The sequence below is a fragment of the Neoarius graeffei genome, chromosome 10 (assembly GCF_027579695.1).
Source record: "Neoarius graeffei isolate fNeoGra1 chromosome 10, fNeoGra1.pri, whole genome shotgun sequence".
Classification (NCBI taxonomy): Eukaryota; Metazoa; Chordata; class Actinopteri; order Siluriformes; family Ariidae; genus Neoarius; species Neoarius graeffei.
In genome coordinates, this window is record NC_083578.1 from 80,750,684 (window position 1) to 80,768,761 (window position 18,078).

The 18,078-nt window shown below is 42.8% G+C and overlaps 1 protein-coding gene across 4 annotated transcripts in view; it reads right to left on the reverse strand.

The window, feature by feature from the left end:
- LOC132893348 (scavenger receptor cysteine-rich type 1 protein M130-like) overlaps positions 1 to 18,078 on the reverse strand; it is a 72,420-nt gene that overhangs the window by 48,473 nt on the left and 5,869 nt on the right. For all 4 annotated transcript variants that reach the window (XM_060932391.1, XM_060932390.1, XM_060932389.1 and 1 more), the window contains exon 2: positions 3,572 to 3,892. In XM_060932391.1, coding sequence (XP_060788374.1) covers positions 3,572 to 3,892 — 321 coding nt within the window. The remainder of the gene's footprint in view (positions 1 to 3,571; positions 3,893 to 18,078) is intronic.

Sequence of the window (18,078 nt, forward strand, 5' to 3'; positions counted from 1 at the left end):
TGGGAAGATTATTGAGAAAATAGTTTTTAATCAATTGACTACATTTTTAACATCAAATAACTGCTTCGACAAGTTCCAGTCTAGCTTCAGAGCGAATCATAGCACAGAAACAGATCTTATTAAAGTTGTTAATGACATCCGCCTAAACACTGACGTAGGTAAAACCTCTGTTCTGGTGCTACTTGACCTCAGCACAGCATTTGATACTGTTGATCATGGCATATTACTGCATCGCCTAGAGCACTAGGTTGGTTTCTCTGGCATGGTCCTCAGTTGGCTGAGATCCTACCTACAGGATAGATGTTTCTATGTTGCCATCAGCAACTATGTCTCCACATTAAGGTCCCTGACATGTGGAGCTCCCCAAGGATCAATCCTTGGTCCACTTTTATTCAACCTCTACATGCTTCCACTTGGTCAAATCATTAAGTATAACTCTATTTGTTACCATAGTTATGCCGATGACACGCAACTCTATCTGGCCCTATCACCTAATGATGACACCCCCCTTGAGTCCCTTCACCTCTGTCTTGACCAAATTAACGACTGGATGTCACACAACTTCTTAAAGTTAAATACAGATAAAACTGAAGTGATCATATTTTGGAAAAAAGATCAGAGATTCAGGATAGCTGCACTGCTAGAGCAAAAGGGACTTAAAGCACAAGATTATGTAAAAAATCTTGGTGTCATTCTTGACAACGACCTTAATTTTAATAAGCACATAAAAGCGGTTACCAAGTCAGCATTTTATCACTTGAAAAACATTGCTAAATTAAGGGATTTTATGTCAGTAAATGGCCTTGAAAAGCTGGTGCATGATTTTGTGTCAAGCAGAATTGACTATTGTAATGGCCTCTTAACAGGCCTTCCGAAAAAAAATCATTAAGTGTCTTCAACTGATACAAAACGCTGCAGCCAGAGTCCTAACAAAAAGAAGAAAATATGACCACATTACGCCCATCCTGAGGTCCCTCCACTGGCTTCCTGTATCTTATAGAATTGATTTTAAGGTTCTGCTGTTGGTTTTTAAAGTGCTAAATGGGTTGGGACAAAGCTATCTAGCAGACATGTGTCAAATCCATACTCAATCCAGAGCCCTCAGGTCACAGGAAAATTTTAATTTAGCTCAACCTTTTGTGAACTCTGGTAGTGGTGAAGCAGCTTTTAGCTGCTATGCAGCTATGGAACAAGCTCCCACTGGATATTAAGAAAGCCCAAACTGTTTCTAGTTTTAAAACCAAACTGAAGACAAAATTGTTTTCAGATGCTTTTTGCTGACTTTTTTTTTACACACGACTTTTATCACTGTTTTTTTTCTATGTACATGTTGTTTATTTATTTATTTTAAACAAATTATTTTTAAATTATTATATTTACTGTTGATAAAGTCTTGTGTCTAAGGGTTTTATGTCTTTGATGTTTTTATTTAAATTTTATACCTTCTAATTTTAGAAGGTATAAAATTTCTAATTTTCTAATTTCTAATTCTAATTTTTGTTGTATCAATTTTTTTTAATTCTGTTAAGCACACTGAATTGCTTTCTAAGTATGAAATGTGCTATATTAATAAACTTTGCCTTGCCTTCTCCTCTTTAGTCCAAATGACACGGCGTCCCTGATTTCCATAAAGAACTTCAAATTTTGATTCGTCTGACCACAGAACAGTTTTCCACTTTGCCACAGTCCATTTTAAATGAGCCTTGGCCCAGAGAAGACGTCTGCGCTTCTGGATCATGTTTAGCTACGGCTTCTTTGAACTATAGAGTTTTAGCTGGCAACGGCGGATGGCACGGTGAATTGTGTTCACAGATAATGTTCTCTGGAAATATTCCTGAGCCCATTTTGTGATTTCCAATACAGAAGCATGCCTGTACGTATGTGATGCCGTGCCATCTAAGGGCCCGAAGATCACGGGCACCCAGTATGGCTTTCCAGCCTTGACCCTTACGCACAGAGATTCTTCCAGATTCTCTGACTCTTTTGATGATATTATGCACTGTAGATGATGATATGTTCAAACTCTTTGCAATTTTACACTGTCGAACTCCTTTCTGATATTGCTCTACTATTTGTTGGCGCAGAATTAGGGGGATTGGTGATCCTCTTCCCATCTTTACTTCTGAGAGCCGCTGCCACTCCAAGATGCTCTTTTTATACCCAGTCATGTTAATGACCTATTGCCAATTGACCTAATGAGTTGCAATTTGGTCCTCCAGCTGTTCCTTTTTTGTACCTTTAACTTTTCCAGCCTCTTATTGCCCCTGTCCCAACTTTTTTGAGATGTGTTGCTCTCATGAAATTTCAAATGAGCCAATATTTGGCATGAAATTTCAAAATGTCTCACTTTCGACATTTGATATGTTGTCTATGTTCTATTGTGAATACAATATCAGTTTTTGAGATTTGTAAATTATTGCATTCTGTTTTTATTTACAATTTGTACTTTGTCCCAACTTTTTTGGAATCGGGGTTGTATTTAATGCTTAATGTTGCATATACTGAAATATCTGTTCTATATTATTATGTTTTTATCACAGCACTAGGGCGGCACGGTGGTGTAGTGGTTAGCGGTGTCGCCTCACAGCAAGAAGGTCCAGGTTCGAGCCCCGTGGCCAGCGAGGGCCTTTCTGTGCGGAGTTTGCATGTTCTCCCCTTGTCCGCGTGGGTTTCCTCCGGGTGCTCCGGTTTCCCCCACAGTCCAAAGACATGCAGATTAGGTTAACTGGTGACTCTAAATTGACTGTAGGTGTGAGTGTGAATGGTTGTCTGTGTCTATGTGTCAGCCCTGTGATGACCTGGTGACTTGTCCAGGGTGTACCCCACCTTTCGCCCGTAGTCAGCTGGCTCCAGCTTGCCTGCGACCCTGTAGAACAGGATAAAGCGGCTACAGATAATGAGATGAGAAGGTGTTGATTAATTTTTCCATAACAGCACGTCTGATGGTAGTTCTGGCTTCAGAGTAAATCACAGCCTTATATTATTGTGCTAGTTCTATAACCTTCATCACCAATAACACAGGAACATGTTCTCATAAAATCTTTTTTTTTTAATGTGTGTAATCATTGATGGGTAAGTTCTCTGTGTGGAGACGTTTACTGAACATTTTTGAAAGCAGTCTCCAGTTTTAGTTCTTTGTAACACTCAGAGATAAAACTTCCTGCCCCAGGAAAGTCTTCAGGATGATGGGGTTGAAGTTTGCTTTTCTGTAACATGCAAAGCTGCATTTTTTTTGTCTTATTATCTTCAAGAGAGCGAAAAAGAATGGCTGGTGATGGAATAACTGTTTATTGCTGCTGTAACATATGCTTTAACTTGTTTTGTGACTCTGCCACAACATGTGACGAAACGTAACTATAAATGGATAAATGAATAAATAAATAAAAGGGCATTGGTGTTTCCAATTTTCCTTGCATTAAGAGGGATAAAACACCTTTGGACCTGTTGATTAGTTTTCTCATAGTGTTCACAGTGCTCAGTTTTATCATCTGCATTTTACCTGTAGATATGTTTCATCAAATGAAAAGACAACCAGTGCAATGATGCTAAAACCCTGACACCTGGTACTCACCTGAGCATTTAACTGAAACATAGTTTTTGTTTTGGCATTGAGTGACATTCCATCCGTTGAACTTGCATTTCCAGAGCTTGTCCTCTGTCCCGTTACACATGATCTCATCCATCCAAAAGGTTTTAAGTGGAGGAAGGTTTTTGTAGTTATAGTCGAAAATCCCAGAATGCACATGATCACCACAGTCTAAGGATTTACACACTACCTCACCATTTTTGGGCTCCCACTTATGATGTCCCACCAAACCCCACTGCTGCTTGTAGTACACCTCCAGTCGGCCCTCACATGGGTGGGTTGACCCCCGTAAAATTATTCTTTGCGCTGTGGAAAATAAAGGACTAAGAATAATAATGCACTCACTTGATACAAATACTTTTTTTCAAAATAATAATCATTAATACAGTAAAACAGTATGTCAGAATTAAAAGGCGAACATAAAATATTCGACAGAGAACTTTATAGAATTTCATTTTGCAGTTCACAAATGTGTAACACTTATTGCACAGTATAGTATATACCTGGAATTTAATGTAGGTGATAATTTGGTAAGTGCAAGAACATTCTTCACATAGCAGATGTTAAAGTGCATAATAATGTGTAAAAACAGTCTCAATGAGGCTGTAGCTCATACCAGCCAAGACACCCATAAAATTGTAAATATGGCAGGTGGCAGGGCGGCACAGTGGTGTAGTGGTTAGCACTGTCACCTCACAGCAAGAAGATCCTGGGTTCGAGCCCAGCGACCGGCAAGGTCCTTTCTGTGTGGAGTTTGCATGTTCTCCCCGTGTCTGCATGGGTTTCCTCTGGGTGCTCCGGTTTCCCCCAAAGACATGCAGGTTAGGCTAATTGGTGAGTCTAAATTGACCGTAGGTGTGAATGAGTGTGAATGGTTGTTTGTCTCTATGTGTCAGCCCTGCGATAACCTGGTGACTTGTCCAGGGTGTACCCCGTCTCTCGCCCATAGTCACCTGGGATAGGCTCCAGCTTGCCTGCAACCCTGTAGGACAGGGTAAGCGGCTACAGATAATGGATGGATGGATGACAGGTGGCACCACCATCTTGACAACTTTTATGCACACTCACCTAGGGAACATTGCATGTGAGTTTGATCAAAATCCGATCAATCCTTTATGTAAGGTTTCTTCACCTCTTGCCCTCACCATCTCGAGATCAGTCCCCCCGTGCCACCCAGAGCTCTGGGGGTGAGTCGCAAAAAAAGACAGGAACCCCACAAAGTAGTTCGCAATCTTCATTCACAAGTCCCCCAATACAATGAGAGGATACAGGGATTTTATATGTGTCTTATCTGTGTGGATGAAATGACATCACTGTTTGATATCTGTCTGTGTGTGTCTGTGTGGATATACAGCTGTGGGTGTGTCTGACATCATTGCAGACCTTGGCGCTGTTCAGACACATTTCTGATCAATAATACACATTTCATATCAGCGGATGTTCTTAACGACAATTTTTAAACAAAGACATGTTTAGTCTAGCAAAGAAGTGTCTTCTCCCCTGGACGAAGGTCAAGTTACACAGGAATAGTTTAAAATCACTGTTATAGTATATGTATTAGTTTAAAATAATAAAGGATCTTTAAAAGCTCTAAAATATTAAAATAATAATTTTAACACATAACACATGAATTACCTTGTCCAGCAATAAGGCTAATATAAATCTATAAAACTATAGAACTATAAAACTATAAAACTATAAAACTAACATGAATCACTTAATGCAGCTTTAAATCTACATTAAATCTAACATTCAATCATTTCAATTTCAAATTCAACACTGGTTAAATCTAACACTGTAGGAGGAGTAGTGATTTTTGTAAATTGTGGATGGACGATGGACAGATGACACGTGATCGCATAACCTCATCCGGCCTGGCCTACACTAAAAACCTGAGCTAAAAACCAACAGGACTCTACAGCAGTACTTGATGCCACTATGCTATAATTAATTTACAAGTTATATTTTCTTTATTTTGAAAAATTAAAAGACATCTCATGTCATAAAGTAATGATGGACATTGTTTCTCTTAGTTGAGTGGTTCTTAAGATAATATGGATGACTGCAGTTGTGGAATAGGGCTACAGTGGTGCTTGAAAGTTTGTGAACCCTTTAGAATTTTCTATATTTCTGCATAAATATGACCTAAAACATCATTAGATTTTCACACAAGTCCTAAAAGTAGATAAAGAGAACCCAGTTAAACAAATGAGACAAAAATATTATACTTGGTCATTTATTTATTGAGGAAAATGATCCAATATTACATATCTGTGAGTGGCAAAAGTATGTGAACCTCTAGGATGAGCAGTTAATTTGAAGGTGAAATTAGAGTCAGGTGTTTTCAATTAATGGGATGACAATCAGGTGTGAGTGGGCACCCTGTTTTATTTAAAGAAAAGGGATATATCAAAGTCTGATCTTCACAATGCATGTTTGTAGAAGTGTATCTTGGCACGAACAAAGGATATTTCTGAGGACCTCAGAAAAAGTATTGTTGATGCTCATCAGGCTGGAAAAGGTTACAAAACCATCTCTCAAAAGTTTGAACTCCACCAATCCATAGTCAGACAGATGGTGTACAAATGGAGGAAATTCAAGACCATTGTTATCCTCCCCAGGAGTGGTCAACCAACAAATATCACTCCAAGAGCAAGGCATGTAATCGTCAGTGAGGTCACAAAGGACCCCAGGGTAACTTCTAAGCAACTGAAGGCCTCTCTCACATTGGTTAATGTTCATGAGTTCACCATCAGGAGAACACTGAACAACAGTGGTGTGCATGGCAGGGTTACAAGGAGAAAGTCACTGCTCCCAAAAAGAACATTGCTGCTTGTCTGCAGTTTGCTAAAGATGATGTGGACAAGCCAGAAGGCTATTGGAAAAATGTTTCATGGATGGATGAGACCTGAATAGAACTTTTTGGTTTAAATGAGAAGCATTATGCTTGGAGAAAGGAAAACACTGCATTCCAGCATAAGAACCTTATCCCGTCTGTGAAACATGGTGGTGGTACTATCTTGGTTTGGGCCTGTTTTGCTGCATCTGGGCCAGGACGGCTTGCCATCATTGATGGAACAATGAATTCTGAATTATAACAGCAAATTCTAAAGGAAGATGTCAGGACATCTGTCCATGAACTGAATCTCAAGAGAAGGTGGGTCATGCAGCAAGACAACGACCCTAAGCACACGAGTTGTTCTACCAAAGAATGGTTAAAGAAGAATAAAGTTAATGTTTTGGATTGGCCAAGTCAAAGTCCTGACCTTAATCCAATCGAAATGTTGTGGAAGGACCTGAAACGAGCAGTTCATATGAGGAAACCCACCAACATCCCAGAGTTGAAGCTGTTCTGTACGGAGGAATGAGCTAAAATTCCTCCAAGCTGGTGTGCAGGACTGATCAACAGTTACCGGAAATGTTTAGTTGCAGTTATTGCTGCACAAGGGGGTAACAACCGATACTGAAAGCAAAGGTTCACATACTTTTGCCACTCACAGATATGCAATATTGGATCATTTTCCTCAATAAATAAATCCAAGTATAATATTTTTGTCTCATTTGTTAAACCGGGTTCTCTTTATCTACTTTTCTGACTCGTGTCGTATCGTGTCGTGTCTGACTCGATATCTGATGTTTTAGGTCATATTTATGTAGAAATATAGAAAATTCTAAATGGTTCACAAACTTTCAAGCACCACTGTATTTATTGCATTTTTATTATTTAATATTTACTGTTTGATCTCAAATGCATTAAGAATCAACAAACTAGTCCACTAATTAACTTGTGATGAAGCACACCTGATAATTGAAAAGCATTTCAGGTGACTACCTCATGAAGCTGGTTAAGATAATGACAATAGTGTGTAAAGTGTCATCAAGGGAAACACTGGATACTTTGAAGAATCTAAATTATTCTATCCACATTCACTGTATATGTGCAATTGTGCACTCTGATTGGCAACTCTCCTGCTAGGATATTAGCTCATATGCCATGAGTAAAGAGAAACAAAATGGCAGCGCACATCAAGTCAGATATAGCACTTTGTTATCAAGTATTTAAAAGAAACAGAAATAGCTAAAAGAATATAATCCCCACCCCCAATATCTCCTGTTCCACACTCCAGTGCAGTTGGTGGTGGTAATGCACCTTTTAAATTGGTTTGCCAACTGCCAAAAAAAACCCTAAAGAAGAAGAAGAAAATGGTGGACCATGTTACTGAACCAACCAAGGATGAAATAAAAACTCTACTTGAAAACAAAACCCCAAAAAATACAAATTATGGAATGAAAGTATGTCATGGGAAGAACATATCTTTTTTTACTTTTTAAGAATTATTATCATTGTTGCATTTTTCACAAACTGCTACTGTCATTTCGCCAGTTTGTTTATGTTCTAAGTGGAAATTATTTTGTCAGACATTTTGTATGAAGTTTTTATTTATCGAATTTGCAAAAAAAAATAATAAAAATGCTCTGTTTCTCAAAATCCAGTGAATGTGGATTGAATAAAACAGTTACTCCACTCAATCTCGTCATACATGGCTTTTAGCCAACTTGGCAGTATGCAACTCAATTTCGTGGAATAACTGTTAAATATGAAATGTTTAGGTTTTTTTTAACACTTTTTTATTTACCACATAATTCCATGTATGTTCCGTAAGTTATTTCATAGTGTTGATGTCTTCAGTATTGTGCTACAATGTAGAAAATATAAAATACAAAAAAACCTATGAATGAGTAGGGGTGTCCAAACTTTTGGCTGCTACTGTATGCTTTCTTTACAGTATATACTTGAATATAATAATAATAATAATAATAATAATAATAATAATAATTTGTTTGTTTATGTATGTGTGGCAACGGGGGCATGGCCAAGTGTCAGTTTGTGAATGCAGGGCAGGGTAGGGGAAGGTGAGTGGTCAAGTCATTACAGTTGTTGTCAATTAATATGTGTGTGTGTGTGTGTGTGTGTGTGTTGCAGTGATGGTGGAACATTAAAAGGAGGGGGACAGCAGAGAAGAGAGCCCCGGGACCAGAAACGACTGTGTGTGTGTACGTCTGTGTGTCCTAGAGTGAGCAAGTGAAGCTGAAAAGCTTAAATAAATGTGTATGTGAACATTATCTCCTGCCTACCATGCTTCTGTACTCCACCCACATCAGGGAAAGTATTACAGTGGTGCCGAAACCCAAGAATACCGAAGGGAGCCACCCCACGGAGTCCTCACCATTCAAAGATCTCATCCATGCCCTCATTACCACTCAGCAGAACCAGCATCAGGCACTGACTGCCCTCCAGAAGGAGCAAGAACAATGCCTCGAAGCCTTGGTGCTGGCCCAGCAGGAAGATCACCAGGCATTACAGCACCTGCTTGCATTGGCGGGGTCCTTGACCATCACCGCAGCGGACCCTCCCTACCTCACCCTTACGAAGATGGGCCCACATGATGTCCATTCGCATTCAGCCAACAGCTCCAGGGCGCCTGCCAGTGGTGGCTGAGGGCAGATGACCATAACGTCGAGGGAATCATCGACCTGGTGACACTGGAACAGATCATCGCGCGACTTTCAGGAGGAATGGCAGAGTGGGTCCAGTGTCATTGCCCAGCGTCACTGGAACAAGCCATCCAACTGGCGGAGGACCATCTGGCAGCAGTTCTGATGGCAGGAGAATGTGTCGCCTCTTCTCTTTTTCTCTCTCCTTCCCCCTTCCTCTCTTCTGCCCTTCCCCACCCTGTTCCCCCACCACAGAGGCATGGACCGGCTCCCCCCGAGCCAGCCCAACACACCTGTGGTGTCCTCCCATCTTCCCCATCCATGTCTGTGTCCTCTCCCCCTCAGGTGAGTGACACCCATAACACCAGTGCAGAGGGGAAGCCTGGGCTGGTGTGCTGGTGCTGTGGGGAGCCGGGACATCTTCAGATTCAGTGCTCCATGATGGAGGTGGGAGCAGTGATCCGGATCCCCAATGTGCCAGAGACCACCCCCGATCAGGCTAGAGCATATCGTATACCGGTAAGTGTGCAAGGGGATACGTATCACGTATTGGTGGATTCCGGTTGTAATCAGACCTCAATCCACCAAAGCCTGGTGCAAGGTGAGGCACCGGGGAAAGCACAAGTGGTGAAGGTTCTGTGTGTACATGAGGATGTTCACAACTACCCATTAGTGTCCATCCACATTCTATTTCGGGGAGAAAAGCATAGAATAAAGATTGCAGTTAATCCTATGGGTGGCACGGTGGTGTAAGTGGTTAGCACGGTCACCTCACAGCAAGAAGGTTCTGAGCTCAAGCCCAGCAGCTGGCGGGGGCCTTTCTGTGTGGAGTTTGCATGTTCTCCCCGTGTGTGCATGGGTTTCCTCCGGGTGCTCCAGTTTCCCCCACAGTCCAAAGACATGCAGGTTAGGTGAATATGGGACAACCTTGGGCTGAGGTGCACTTGAGCAAGGCACCTAACTCCCAACTGCTCCCTGGGCGCTGTTAGCATGGCTCCCCACTGCTCATTGTGCTCATTGCTCACATGTGTGTGCATGTGTGTGTTCACTGCTTCAGATGGGTTAAATGCAGAGAGGAATTTCACAAGTGTGTGATGAATAAAGTTGTGCTTTCTTTCTTTCTTTCTTTCTTTCTTTCTTTCTTTCTCACCCACTCGCTGATTTTGGAGACTGATAGGCTGGGGTTCAAAGGACTGATGGAACACATAGTAAGAGGTGTGTCCTGCATTAGTATGTCAAGAGAAGATCCCAGTATGGCACTGACTGTGGAAACCGTCACAGAGTCGTCTACATCAGCACCGCGTCAGGGCGATACGAGGAGTGAGGAGCAGCTTGCCCCTCCTCCCTCTCGAAGGGATTCCCTTGACGAAAGAAGAAGAAACCTTTATTCGTCACATGCACACTTCAAGCACATTCAAATTCATCCTCTGCATTTAACCCATCTGAAGCAGTGAACACACGCACACACTCAGAGCAGTGGGCAGCCACACCAGAGCGCCCGGGTAGCAGTCAGGGGTTAGGTACCTTGCTCAAGGGCACCTCAGCCCAAGGCCGCCCCATGTCAACCTAACTGCATATCTTTGGATTGTAGGGGAAACTGGAGCACCCGTAGGAAACCCACGCAGACACGGGAAGAACATGCAAACTCCACACAGAAAGGCCCTCGCCGGCCACTGGGTTTGAACCCGGAACCTTCTTGCTGTGAGGCGACTGTGCTAACCACTACAACACCGTGCTGCCCAGAGGATTTCCCATTAGAGCAGTTGCGAGACGAGACTCTGCATCACATGTTTGACCAAGTGAGAGTAATCGATGGTCAAACTCTCCAGCCAAACATGACACTGGCCTTCCCATATTTCGCTATGATTAAGGATAGGTTGTACAGAGTGACACAGGACACTCAAACTGGTGAACAGATAACCCAGTTGTTAATCCCAAAGAGCTGTCAGAAACTCATATTCCATGCAGCTCACTTTAATCCCATGGCGGGACACTTAGGGCAGTATAAAATGCTAGCCCGAATAATGGCCCGGTTCTATTGGCCCGGGATTCATAGGAACGTTCGTCGGTGGTGTGCAGCATGCCACAAATGCCAATTAGTAAATCCCACGGCCACTCCAAAAGCGCCTTTATGCCCTCTCCCTCTAATTGAGACCACTTTTGAGAGAATTGGTATGGATCTTGTCAGGCCATTAGATCGGTCAGCATGGGGATATCACTTTATTTTAGTTCTGGTGGACTATGCAATGTGATATCCGGAAGCGGTGCCACTCTGCAATATCTCAGCACGCAGTATTGCGGAAGTGCTCTTCCGTATTATCTCCCAGGTTGGGATTCTGAAAGAAACCCTGACAGACCAAGGCACTACATTTATGTCACGCACACTGCATGAACTGTATGGATTATTGGGAATTAAGTCTATCTGCACCAGTGTCTATCACCCACAAACAGATGGCTTAGTGGAACGATTCAATCAAACACTCAAACTTAATTCAGAAATTTGTAAGTGATGCACATAATTGGGATAAATGGCTCGAGCCCCTGTTATTTGCAATATGAGAGGTCCTGCAAGCCTCCACAGGTTTTTCACCATTTGACTTATTACATGGACATAAGCCGTGTGGCATTTTGGACATGCTATGAGAAAATTGGGAGGAGGGACCTTCACCTAGCAAGAACAAAATTCAGTATGTTCTTGACCTGTGTGCAAAACTCCACACCCTCACGCACTTAACCCAAGAGAATTTACAGCAGGCACAAGAACGTCAAGTCTGGTTGTACGACAGGGGCACGTACCTTAGAGAGTTCACACCAGGAGACAAGGTACTCGTATTATTGCCCACATCGAGCTCCAAATTAATCGCCAAATGGCAAGGACCCTTTGAGGTCACAAGGTGAGTTGGGGATGTCAACTGTGAGGTGAGGCGAACAAATGGGGGTGGGGCACTGCAATTCTACCACCTCAACCTGTTAAAATGTTGGAATGAGGGGGTCCCCATGGCATTGGCATCGGTAGTTCTGGAGAAGGCAGAGCTGGGGCCGGAGGTAAAAAAAAAAGTAACATCTCAAACCACTCCAGTCACCTCCATGAGTTGGGCCACCTCTCACCGGCCCAACTCATGGAGGTGGCCAAGTTGCAGAAGAAATTTTCCGACGTGTTCTCGCACCTTCCTGGCCACACCCACCTCATGGCTACATTGAGCCACGGGGTGAACCTGGGGGTGGTGATGCATAGCCACCCTTACTGCTTGCCCAAACACAAAAAAAGGAGGTTTGAGATGAACTCAAGGTCATGTTTGAAATAGCCATCATGGAGGAGTCCCACAATGACTGGAGCAGCCTGGTGGTCCTGGTTCCCAAGACCGATGGGTTGGTCTGGTTCTGTGTGGACTATAGAAAAGTCAACGCGGTGTCTACATTTGACGTATACCCTGGGTGCGATTTGCTGGGGGGGATGGGAGGGATCATCCCCCCCTCTGGTTTTTATCTCTGCTGAAAAAAAATCCTCGGGGGACAACCTCGTCAATAAAACAAACAAACCAAAAAAAAAAGTTGACATGACAGGCATGTTGTGACACAGTTTTCTATGGTCTACATTGCACTCACTTTCAAAATGACCCGAAGTGGCAGCTTTGATGTTCACGAACATCCCCAGCAAATAGATACATCGTAGATAATAACAATATCCAGAGTGTGAATGTGGATTTAGCACCATGAATCACATCCTTATTGATGAACGCAACAGAATGAATGTATCCACACTGACAGCCTTCTTTTCCTCGCTGTCAATGGGCCAGACGTGCGTTCCTTCCCTGCTGAGAAATTCGCAGAAATGTGGATTAAAGAAGGGCGAAACGCGGCGGATAGCACACCGACGGGAAAGCAGAAAAGGCCACATGAACTGCGCCATCAGAGCAAACTGTTCATTTAGTATTCATGTATTTTAGTGATTTTCGAGTCACTGTCCATTTAATCCGGAGGGAGAGAAACATCACAGCAACGCGACAAGTAATGCGAACTTTGTTGTGTGTTAGTTTATTTAGTCAGAGAGATAGGAAGATGAATTTACTATCTCTGGTTTAGTGTTCGTTTTCATTTAGTGTTTGTGGCAGCGGGGGCGTGGTCAAGCATCGATCTGTGACAGGAGGACGGCAGGACAGAACTGATTTCACACAACTCGCTTTTATTCAGCTTTTCAGCTTCTATCTGCACTCTCACATACGCGCACACACATCAGTCGTCTAGTTGTGGAGAGAGCTCCCGCTGCTCTCGCTCTCTCTCCATAAATAGGGCGCGGTCACTGGGAAGACACACAAACACATGAATTAACGACAGGTGTAGTGATTCTGCCACTTACCTTCCCTGACTCCGCCCTCCTGTCACAGACCGATGCTTGACCACGCCCCCGCTGCCACAGTGTTATTCACTTGATATCATCGGATGTTATTGAGCTGTTAGCCTATTGTTACCTTAGTTTTGTGACGTTTCATGATTTAAAAAAAAAAAATCCCCCCTTCTGGTTTTTTGACAAATCGCACCCTGCGTATACCCAATGCCTCGCATTGATAAGTTGCTCAATCAGTTAGGCACTGCTCACTTTTATTCGACACTGGATCTAACAAAGGGATATTGACAGATCCCCTTGACTCTTCTATCCTGAGAGAAAATTGCCTTTTCCACACCATTTGGGTTACACCAATTTGTCATGCTTCCTTTTGGGTTATTTGGGGCTTCCGCTATGTTTCAGCAGTCCATGGACAAGATCCTCCACCCTCACACTGCCTACGTGGCAGCATACCTTGATGACATCATAATTTATAGGAATGATTGGCTGCGGCACCTGGAACACCTTAAGGCTGTCCTAGAGTCACTGAGGCATGCGGGTCTCACAACTAACCCAAAAAAGTGTGCAACTGGGCAGGTGGAAGTACGGTTTCTGGGTTTCCACTTGGGTCATGGTCAGGTATGTCCCCAAATTAACAAGACTGCAGCGATTGTGGCCTGCCTGGGGCCCAAGACCAAAAAGGGGGTGAGAAAGTTCCTGGGGCTGGCTGGCTACTATCATAGGTTCATACCTAATTATTCAGACATCACCAGCCGACTAACTGATCTCACTAAAAAGGGAGCACCAGATCCGGTTCAGTGGACAGAGCAGTGCCAACAGGCTTTCACTAGAGTAAAAGCTGCACTGTGTGGGGGCCACTTTTACACTCCTCTGACTACTCTCTCCCGTTTATTTTACAGATGGACGCATTGGACAGAGGGCTGGGGGCCATTTTGTCCCAGAAGGTGGAGGGCGAGGAGCTTCCCATGTTGTACATCTGCTGCAAGCTCTCGATGCCTGAAAGCAAGTACAGCAACATCGAAAAGGAGTGTCTGGCCATCAAGTGGGAGGTCGTCGCCCTCCAATACTACCTGATGGGGTGCCCTTTCACCCTCTGTTCAGACCACACACCCCTCCTGTGGTTCCACCACATGAAGGATGCCAACGCGCGGATCACCCGTTGGTATCTCACCCTCCAGCCATTTAATTCGAGGTGGTCCACAGCCCGGGGGCACAGATGGTGGTGGAGGACTTCAGACAGCTCCCTGGCCTGAGTCGAGCACTGGGGTATGGCCAAGCGTCAGTTTGTGAATAGAGAGCAGGGCCAGGGAAGGTGAGTGGCCAAGTCATTACACCTGTTGTCAATTAATGTGTGTGCATTTTTGTTACAGTGACGGTGGAACATAAAAAGGAGGGTGAGAGCAGAGAAGAGAGCCCCGGGACCAGAACATAACTTCGTGTGTGTGTGTACATGTGTGTCCTAGAGTGAGCAAGTGAAGCTCATCTCATCTCATCTCATTATCTCTAGCCGCTTTATCCTTCTACAGGGTCGCAGGCAAGCTGGAGCCTATCCCAGCTGACTATGGGCGAAAGGCGGGGTACACCCTGGACAAGTCGCCAGGTCATCACAGGGCTGACACATAGACACAGACAACCATTCACACTCACATTCACACCTACGGTCAATTTAGAGTCACCAGTTAACCTAACCTGCATGTCTTTGGACTGTGGGGGAAACCGGAGCACCCGGAGGAAACCCACGCGGACACGGGGAGAACATGCAAACTCCGCACAGAAAGGCCCTCGCCGGCCCCGGGGCTCGAACCCAGGACCTTCTTGCTGTGAGGCGACAGCGCTAACCACTACACCACCGTGCCGCCCCGCAAGTGAAGCTGAAAAGCTTAAATAAACATGTATGTGAACATTATCTCCTGCCTGCCATGCTTCTGTACTCCACCCACTTCAGGGAAAGTGTTACAGTATAGTCATAATTTGTCATGTTGTCCTAAAAATAAACAAAAAAAAGATATTTCACATCTCTTATATTTATTGTAATCTCATTTTGAATAAATGACAGAAATAGTTGGAACTGGATTTCACACAACTGAAGTCGTATAAAGGGATATGAAAGTTAAACCTTGTGTTAGAGCACCTACTGCAGTTCCCCAGATTATTAATACTTTTATGAGCTGATCCATATTTTTTTTTTTTTGTCAAAACTAATTTTAAAATAGGTGTGTGAAATGAACCTCATTCGGTCAGTGGAAAATATTGGTGTGTCAGATGCAGAGGAGTGGTTAACCACACGCTCTGCTGAAACTCTGCTCTTATCAAAGAGAAAGTGTTCGAGCTTGGCTTCTGTCAGAGTTGCACATTCGTGCAGATTTCCTGATAAGTTCATTTCAAGTCTGTAGCCCATTCAGTTATACCACAGAGCTGCCCAAAATCACACTGCATGCAATTAAAACACACATACACCTGTCACTGAGGTTCTTGTGCAGTGGACATGGGGTGAAATTGCATACGATTGCTATATAGTCGATATTTAGTTTAAGTTTTCATATATACCAATCATAAGATAAGTTTTAATAAAATCTAATTATGGTGGCACGGTGGTGTAGTGGTTAGCACAGTCACTTCACAGCAAGAAGGTTCTGAGTTCTAGCCCAGTGACCGACGGGGGCCTTTCTGTGTAGAGTTTGCATGTTCTCCCCGTGTCTGTGTGGGTTTCCTCCGGGTGCTCCGGTTTCCCCCACAGTCCAAAGACATGCAGGTTAGGTTAACTGGTGACTCTAAATTGACTGCGAGTGTGAATGGTTGTTTGTCCCTCTGTGTTGGCCCTGCGATGACCTGGTGACTTGTCCAGGGTGTACCCCGCCTCTCGCCCATAGTCAGCTGGGATAGGCTCCAGCTTGCCTGTGACCCTGCACAGGATAAGTAGTTACAGATGATGGATGGAAAATATAATTATCGACAAATCATATGGAATTAGCATACTATATAAATGATTACAATAATAAAAATAATAATAGGACTTTAAAATAATTAATAGAGGAGAAATTAAAATAAAATATAGAACTGGCTGATCATTTCAACTTGACAGCAATAGACATATCATTAATACGAGGGGACTTTAAAAAGTTCTCTGCCTCAGCCAGAAAATGTCACAGAAGAAAGATTGTTCTTGCATTATTTTTCAGCATATTCTCCTTTAACTTCAATGCACTCTGTCCACCAATGTTCAAGCTTCGCTTTCCCTTCACGAAAGGAGGTCACATCTGGAGCCTCCTGATCCTCCTCAACAGAATGGATGACTTCATCACTACTCTGAAAATGGTGACCACGCAAGTGGGATTTCAGTTCAGGAAGCAGATAGAAGTCAGACGGTGCCAGGTCAGGTGAGTAATGTGCATGGGGCAACAGTTCAATGCTACATTTGGCTGCTTCTGCCACAGCCACCTGTGTTGAGTGGACAGATGCATTGTCCTGGAGCAACAGCACATCAGCTTGAAGCTTTTCTCCCGTTTTTTTTTTTTTTTTGATTGCTTCTTACATTTGAGTTTTTGTGGACAATCATATAAGACTTTATAGTATACAGCTATGCCCCAAAATGGGAGTTACACCCCTTGTTTCCAGGTGAGGGCGAGAAATTTTTAAGTACCCTTTTATGTGTAAGTTTGACTGACTGTTGCTATGGCAGCAAGGGAGAAATAGAAAAAAATAGAGGGCCTGGAACCAAATGGGCATAAATTACATTTTGAATATTGGTAATGGACAGACAGAGAGACTGACAGACAGAACAAAACTAAATGTCATAAACACACACATATAATAATAATAATAATAATAATAATAATAATAATAATAATAGCAAAGAACTTTCAGTTTGAAAGTTCTGACCTTTTCTTAAGCTGGTAATAGAGCGTGTCTGATGAATGTTGTGCTATTGTGGTGGTCCAAACATTTCAAGCAAACCAAATGACTCCATTTCTTGTGTTTTATCTTTCGAACGCTCTCTAAAGTAGCACTTGATGTTCTTAAAACTCGATTTGGACAGCCATCTATTAGAAATGGATGAGGTGCTTAAGCTTTTAAGGCTTTTACAAAACTATTAAAGGGGTGTAAATGAAACAAGCAGGCAGTGTAGTGATGCTGGAACAGCAGTATAGACAATGCATCTGAATAAAATATAGATTTAAGCACATTACATCTGCTGTAGGTGTTTTAGTGATAAAACAATTGAAATAAAGTGTAATGACTATACTTAATTTATGAGAATGATATAGAGGTTACATACTCAACGTATAGTGAGCATGTGGACAATACAGATTTTGTATTGTTTTCACCCAGCTTATGTCGTATTACCGTATGTCAGGACACCTTCAGATATAATGAAAAAAGAACATTATTCAACTATTACAATTTAACATGTATTCAAATTACAAATATTCAAAGTGGACTTTAAGCAATTCTTAAACCTCTGTTTTATGATTTAGAAGATATCAAGTAGAAATCAAGCGCCATTAATCTTCTTCTTTTAGTGTTTTGCCTGATGGCAGGTCCGCTCCGACGGCTTCAGCCATCAAAGTTTTGGGGATGAATTACAGTAGTGGTTTCCCGTTGATTTCTACAGGTTTATTTTTGAGGTTTTCTCCTTTCAACCATTCACACC